An 8,263-nucleotide genomic window follows, 5' to 3' on the forward strand; every position below is an offset into this window, starting at 1 on the left:
GCCCTGCGTCACCACGAATGGTATAACCCCCCGTTTCCTCATCTGTAAGATGGGAAGCACTGTTCTTCTCTCACGGGGTTATGACAAGGATGACATGAGGTAAGCCACGTGCGGGGCTCAGCACAAGGCCTGGCACAAAAGCAAGTGCTCCCACCATTAGAGGTTCTTGTGCTGTGGGTCTTTTTCTTTTCTTTTCTAACCCAGAGGATGGCCCCATTTCCCTTTCCCTTTCCCTTTCCCTTTCCAATGCAGACGCCATAAAAAGCCAGAGTCCCCAAGGTGGGGAATATCAGGCAGTTAACTTTTTTCTCCGGCACCCTACGAACAGCCCTGTACTCTGGAGAGGAACAAAGACTTCAGATGCCAAACCGACCCAGATCACGAAGCTACAAAGTTACAGATGCTCTGGATAACAGCATCCCACTCAAAGTGCAATGATTTAGGCTTAGAGTTGCCATGCGCCCTCCAGGAAAACTCAGGGTTAAACAGGGGTCCATTCGTTACCAACATAAAACACCATTTCCAAATGGTGCAGAGTGTGCCTGTTGTCTATTCCCCTTCTTTAGCTCAGTTAATGGATTCATATTTTTATTTTGGAAAAAATCTGCTACAAAAAAAACTATAGGTAATCAACCTATATCAGTCCCCATCTCCCACAAATAACAATTGTTAACATTTGTTCTATTTACATCCTTTAAAAAAAAAGAAATACAATATGACACACGAAATTAAAATCTATTTTCTTCCCTACTTCCAGATCCATTTCCTACCACTCTCCCAAGTCACTGTTAGGAATTTAACCTTTATCTAGTCCAGTTCTACTTTATTCTTTGTTTTAGCTAAATGTTCTTGTGGGTTGTTTTTTTTTTAACAGAAAGAAAATAAAAAGCAACACAGACAATGTGCTAAGTGCAAATGCCTATGTGAGGAGGGGCTTTCAGGCCTTTGCAGCCAGGACACGCCCACTCACCTGCTCCAGGAACAGAACGCTCCTGTAGGCAACGCTTATTGGGGGGTAGCCTTGCAAACTCACCCCTGTGAATGCCTGGAAAGCAGTGCAGACCCCCTAGAAGTCTTACCTGGGTCCAGATGCGTGAAAGAGCCCACCACGAAGTCCAGTGTGGACACAGCCAGCAGGAACAGCAGCAGCAGCTGGAGACGGATCATCCATTTGACACCTGCTACGTTAATCCCCAGCAAGGCCAGAAGCACCACGACTGAAATTCCTCGCACTGCCCAGATACTCCTGAGGCTCAGCAAATCAGAGATGGACTCAGCAAAGCCGGTGATGTACATGGCACCTGCGACACACTGACAGACCATTCGCGTTGGCAGGAGAATAGAGCATCCGGAGCCCACAGGTCAGAGCTGCCTGGCACGGGGGCCCACTCACCCCTGTCAGGGCTTAGCAGCTGGGAACCACCATGGGGGTTCAGTGAGCCCTTCCTTTCCGTGACTCCTGCCTCAGGCCCCCCTTTCTTCTCATCTACGTCTCTCCCATCCTCCTGAGGGGAGCACGAACGCCAGTCAGTGGTAACTATGATGAGAAGATCCCAGGAGGAGGGAGAAGGGACCCTGGGCCAAAGAGCACTTGGAACTTCTCTGTCGGAGTTATTCAAGAGCCAAACAGAGGGGCGCCTGGGTGGCTCAGTCGTTAAGCGTCTGCCTTTGGCTCAGGTCATGATCCCAGGGTCCTGGGATCGAGCCCCGCCCTGGACTCCCTGCTCCGCGGGGAGCCTGCTTCTCCCTCTGCTTCTGCCACCCCCACCCTCGCTCATGCACTTTCTCTCTCAAATGAATAAATAAAATCTTAAAAAAAAAAAGCTAAACAGAGAACAGAAGCACACAGGGGGTCCCATCTCAGGGCCTTAGAAAGGCACTGAAGCAAACCCCAGTTTTTTCTCCATTTCTTTGTAGGTCACTATTATTTTTTTTTAAATTACCTAAAACTTAAAATAAGAAAAAAAGTGAGCAGCACATCCTTTCAATGTCATCTGGAACAAAGGCTAGACAAGGACTATCTAGGTGAATGTACTCAGTTCTACTCATTGTTTACTATTGATTAAACGTGTTAAACGTCCCAGACTTTGTGAAGTTACTGTCGATTTATAGATTTCTGTCCAGCAGAGATGCAAATAACTTCCATCCAGTAGAACAGATAACCTAAAAGGTTCAGGTTTGTTATCCTGTAAGACATTAACCAGTTTCGTTCAGCAATTCGATCCTTACACTTATTTATGAAATTGCTTAACCAGGAACTAGGTAATCAATACCTAGCTTCTCAAATGCTCTTTAACATCTTACGGGCTCCTCCATTAATTAATGAGTCAAATAAAATCTTTGGCATGTATATATTTTGTATTTGCCTGAAAGTCATGATTTTACCTTTTTAAAAAAATATTTAAAACTCAATTTCAAATAAATCTTTGAGAGTAACACCAACCTCATGCTCCATAATTCCTCAGCCCCCTTCTCTCAGTCAGGTTCGATCCACCCCCATCCCCCAAGGCCAGAGGGGATCATGGCCATCACTGTGCTCTGCTCCCATTGTTCTCTCAGAGGACAATCCCTCTCTGGCCTCAGTCATGTTTCTCCTTCTTCATGAAGCCTTTCCTCATCCCTTTTCTCTGAATAAATACTATGCTTACTGCCAGTACCATGCAATTAATTATCTGGTTCCATAGTCTATTCTTATTTCATGCATATAAGTCTGTCCCCTACCCCACGCCACCAAGAATGCAAACATTCTAAAAAACAAAAATTTCTATGCTGATTACACTTCTTCAAAGCCCCTGTATTTGCTAACTATGTTGCAAGCATTCAGTAAATACTTTGTGATATGTTAACACTGTATGAAAAGTGTTCTGGGAACACCATTAATTTCCAGCTCTTTTAGGTAAAGACCAGAGGGCAATGTAATTTCTATACTGGAGAGACGCTCACAAAGGAGGCCGCATTCTTCAATGAGATCAGCTCATTCTGCACCTAGACATATCATCATCGTCTGTGTTCCCCAAACTTTTACAGGAGGCATTTCTGGCTATATATGGGTGAGGGGGAAAGCCCAATAAACGTAGGAGAAAGACAGTCATCCCTGAGAGGGAGATGAGAGAGAAACCTGTATGTTTTCCTGCCTTCACCTCACGACTCAAACTTACCCTTGACTAAATACCAAGAGCGTGCTGGTGGTAACGACGCTGCTATTCCATCAGTATGTGGCCAGGCCAACAGGACCCCTCATGGTCAGATATATCAGAGTTGAAAAACCAAATGATAACAATGCAGTGACCATCATCCCCTTCCCAGGTGTCTGAGGTCTCAAACATGCAGAGGTAACACCAGGACTTAAATGCAACCATTTGCACCTGGAGCTTCCCAACCGACTGTTTGCTTTCCTAGCTGGTGAACACAGAATTTGCTCCCAGGAAGTGGGCCAAGCACTAAGCCTGCCTTTTGTTTCCAGTAGCTCCAGCAGACGGTCTCCTCTCTCAGGTTTCCACGTAAAATCACTCTTTAGCCCAAAGTGGCCAGGAACAAAACAACCAGGAAAGCCCTCTGGAGGCTGTGGGAAAGGGCATGGTGGTTAGGATGGACCGTGAGAGCTGATGAGGGCCTGACCCTGCGGCTCCCGTCCTAGTTGTGGGGCTTGGGAAAGTGTTTTAAGCTCTCTGTGCTTCCTTTCTTCATCTGTGAAACACAAATAATAACAGTACCTGCTTCAAAGGTTATTATGAGATAATTCATATAAGGTCCTAGAACTATATCTGGCTCATAGTTGGAGTTATAGAGATATTAGCTATTGGCATTATCATTCTTACTCTATTGTTATTAGCTACTGAACAAGAGGAAATAGTAGTTAGCCATGAATTTCATAAAATACTTTGCTAACGCTTGGGGAGCCTGGGTGGCACAGTCAGTTAAGCGTGTGACTCTTGATTTGACTCTCAGGTCATAATCTCAGGGTCGAGGGATCAAGTCCTGCACCCGGCTCTGCACTCTGTGCAGAGTCGACTTGAGATTCTCTCTCCCTCTTCCTCTGCCCCTCCTGTGTTCTCTCTCTCTCTCTAAAATAAATGAATAAATCTTTTAAAAAATATTTTGTTAATGCTAAATACATGATGGTAATGTCACTGGAAATTTGCAAAATAACTTGTAAGTCAGGATTCTTAAACCAAAGAGACTTACTTTCAGGGAAAACAATAACAGCCCCAAATTAAATTGTCTTCTCAAAATCTAAGAGCCTGGGGATAAGAGGTGAGGGTATTGATGGAATGCGGGTAAGTAAAAGTGTTACAGAGATTTCATATTTGCTAGGTGGAGGAACACAGTAAGCAAGGCTGCTTGTTTGGGAACTATAGGAAAAGTATAATTATGGCTTTTCTAAGGGTGGACTATGACTATTCTCAGATCAAAAAGCACAGAACTTCCAAATCAACAAGGGGGATAAATATAATAGAAATAAATTTGAACCATGTTGAGAAAATAAGAAGTTTTTTAAATTTCAAATTATCTAGAAAGTAATGAAAAGGAGAATACTGTATTCTAAAACTTAAGAGTCACACTAATCCTGCATTCAGAAGGGAAAAAAAGTATGACCCTAAATATTTCTATTAGTTGAAAAAGGCAGAAAAAAATAAAATACTTAACTTCAGATGTGATAAAAAAAGATCAATATAAATAAAAGATAGTAGGAGGAGGTATTTAATAAAAGGAAATATGAAATAGCAAAGAAAGGATACAGAGAATAAAAGCTGATCCTTTAAGGGGTGTCTGGCTGGCTCAGTAGGTAGAGTGTGCAACTCTTGATCTCAGGGTCATGAGTTTGAGCCCCATGCTGGGTGTAGAGATTACTTAAAAATAAAATCTTTAAAAAAAAGTAAAAATAAAAGCTGATCCTTTAAGAGATAAATAAAATACATAAACACCTGGCAATCTGATTAAGACAAGAAAAAATGAAAAAAATACAGATTTTTAGCAATGAGAAAAGAAATACAACTACTCTTACAGAAGAGAGTAAAAGCATGAATAGAGAAGATGAATGTGCCATGAATTATGGTACATTCGTATTATGCAATGCTAAGCTACTAGTTAAAAAGCACAGGTTTAAAGCATTGACCTCCAGAGGATCATAGGGGAAGGGAGGGAAAACTGAATGGGAAGAAATCAGAGGGGGAGACAAACCATGACAGACTCTTGACTCTGGTAAACAAACTGAGGGTTGCGGAAGGGAGGGGGTTGGGGGGATGGGGTAACCAGGTGATGCGTATTAAGGCGGGCACGTGATGTGATGAGCACTGGGTGTTATATGCAACTGATGAATCACTGAACACTACATCTGAAACTAATGATATGTTGGCTAATTGAATTTAAATTAAAAAAAGCAAAGATTGACCTTAAGGAATAGCTATGAATTACTGTTAAGTGAGAAATACAAGCCATGGAATAGAGTATGAACTCTGTTCCCATGTTTGTAAAAACCAGCAAGCACTTCAACAATCATAAATTCACATACATGAGGGAAGGTGATGGAAGAGGAGAATAGGTGTTCACACTGGTGAGCTCAGGACGGGGAGGGAGATGGCCTTTCTCTTTACATTATTTCCAGTAGGTTGACTGGTTACAGTGAACATCATTTTGTAACTTTAAAAGAATTTTATTTTTATTTGATTTGATTGATTTATTTGAGAGAGAGAGAGATCAAGCACAAGCAGGGGGAAGGGCAGAGGGAGAGGGAGAAGCACACTCCCCACTGAGCAGGGAGCTTGAGGCAGGACTCGATCCCAGGACCCCAGGATCATGACCTGAGCAGAGGGCAGACACTTAACCTACTGAGCCACTCAGGTGCCCCATAAAAGAATTTTATAAAGGAAAAGTAAAAACAAACATATGAAGAGTACTGTTCTGTATATGCAAACACTACACTTGGGTGCAGAGAGCACCGTGCATCTAGGATGCGAGGCTCCCCCAACACTGCTTGTGAGCTTGACACCGCACCCCGCAGGAGTGTGGACAACAGCATGGCAGGCCCTCCCCAGAGCAGCCCAGCCACCCTCCCTTCCAACCACGAATACTCCCCTTCATTAGAAAACATCCCTGTTGACTTGTTTAATGTATAAACACCCCCAGAGTTTGTTATATTTTTTAAGTATTTTTATGACCTTTTAAAGTTCATAACCACAGACATCCCTTTCCCCTTTTCATTCTCTTCAGAGAAACTTCTAATGCAGGGAGCAGGGGGCGTCACCCACCATTTTACAGAGAGAACGTGCCCTTCTTTCAGGGTGGAACACCCCCATTCCAAGGTATTTGGGATACCACAACTGCACCTTCACAATCATGGGCATTTGGCTTTTCATCTCTGGGTACCTACCTGGCAGACCATAGCTGCCCTCCACACCCTCCCCTTCTGACACAAAATCCTTCTTTAAGGTTCGAGCTGCTTGACTCCCACGTTAACTCCCATAACAAAACTCCAGCCTCTACGGGGTCTACGAGAGTTCTCTAGTTCTCCACTGTTTGGGCACAGAACCCAGCACAGAGCCTGTAAGCCAGTAATCAATGCTTTTAGACAACTGGTGCAGGCTAAAGCTGTCCATTTTGGTATCCAGGGTAAGCAACCCCAAAGAAGCGCTCAGGCCCACAAAAGTGAGAGGGGCAGCGAGTGAGGAGGGGCTCCAGTTCCCTGTTTCCCCTGCTAGCCAAGGGGTCTCACACCCGGCAGGCCAGCCACCAATACCTCAGATAGATGAGGGGGAGGATTTGGGAGGATGTAGGGCAATGAAAAGATTCTGTAAGCTTTAAAAATAATTATTTTCAGTGTTTGTATCTTCTAAATATTTTTAAAAGGTTTTATTTTTAAGTAATCTCCACACCCAACGTGGGGCTCAAACCCACAACCCTGAGATCAAGAGTCACAAGCACTACCAACTGAGCCAGCCAGGCGCCCCTCTATCTTCTAAATTGTTATGCCTAAAGCAACAGTTTAGCGAACTTTAACCTGCTGGACAAATCCTGCTTGCTGCCTGTTTTGGGAATAAAGTTTTATTGGAACAAAGCTCTGCCCAGTTTTTCTTATTGTCTAAGGCTGCTTTTGAACTACAATAGCAAAAGTGAACAGTTGTGACAGAGATGTATGACTCATAAAAACTAAAGTATTTACTATCTGGCCCTTTATAGTAGAAGTTTGCTGACCCCTGCTCTAGGGCAAACATGCAATCTACTCTGGCAATCATTAAAAATAAATGAATATAAGGCACCTGGGTGGCTCAGTTGGTTGGGCGACTGCCTTCAGCTCAGGTCATGATCCTGGAGTCCTGGGATCGAGTCCCACATCGGGCTCCCTGCTCAGCGGCGAGTCTGCTTCTCCCTCTGACCCTCTTCCCTCTCATGCTCTCTGTCTCTCACTCTCTCTCCCTCAAATAAATAAATAATCTTTTAAAAAAATAAAAAAATAAGTGAATGTAAAACTAATAAAAATAAATAAAGAAAATGAATGTATTCATGCCCTGGATTGACGAGGGGAGGTTAGAGGTTAGTAAGAACCACGAATAGGGACCCTCAGAGACCCCAACCACAGTCCAGAAGAAGAAGGATCTTGAATCAATGACCTAACCTTCTACCTTAAGAAACTGGAGAAAGAAGAGCAAACTAAACCCAAAGGAAGCAAGAGGAAGGAAATAATAAAGATGGGAGCAGAAATAAATTGGGGACCAGAAAAACAATAGAAAAATTAACAAAACGAAAAATTGTTTCTTTGCAATCAAGCTTTTAACTGGCCTGACCAAAAAAAGGGAAAAAAGTCTCAAATGATTAAAAGGAATGAAAGGAAAGACACTACTACCAATCTTACAAAAAGCAAAAGGATTATAAGGAATCTATGAACAGTCATATGCCAATAAATTATATAACTGAGATGAAATGGACAAATTCCTAGACACAAACTACCAAAACTGACTTAAGAAGACATAGAAAATCAGAATATGCCTATGTGAGTAAAGAGATTGAATCAGTTATCAAAAACTTCCTACAGAGCTGCCTAGATGGCTCAGTCAGTTAAGCGGCCAACTCTTGATTTCAGCTCAGGTCATGATCTCAGGGTCGTGGGATCAGGGCCTGCTTCATGGGGCTCCCCACTCAGCGGAGCGTTTGCTTGAGAGTCTCTCTCTCCCTCTCCCTCCACCCCTCCCCTGCTCTCACGCACTCTCTCTCTCAAATAAGTAACTCTTTAAAAAGAAAGAAAGAAGGAAAGAAAGAAAGAAAAAGA

The 8,263-nt window shown here is 43.1% G+C and overlaps 1 protein-coding gene across 1 annotated transcript in view; it reads right to left on the minus strand.

The window, feature by feature from the left end:
• SLC12A8 (solute carrier family 12 member 8) overlaps positions 1–8,263 on the minus strand; it is a 151,507-nt gene that overhangs the window by 107,235 nt on the left and 36,009 nt on the right. The window contains exon 5 of the mRNA XM_073903188.1: positions 1,080–1,311. Coding sequence (XP_073759289.1) covers positions 1,080–1,311 — 232 coding nt within the window. The remainder of the gene's footprint in view (positions 1–1,079; positions 1,312–8,263) is intronic.

Source organism: Callorhinus ursinus, unplaced genomic scaffold, assembly GCF_003265705.2.
Source record: "Callorhinus ursinus isolate GAN/ISIS: 27379988/994484 unplaced genomic scaffold, GSC_fseal_2.0 scaffold1, whole genome shotgun sequence".
Taxonomy (NCBI): Eukaryota; Metazoa; Chordata; class Mammalia; order Carnivora; family Otariidae; genus Callorhinus; species Callorhinus ursinus.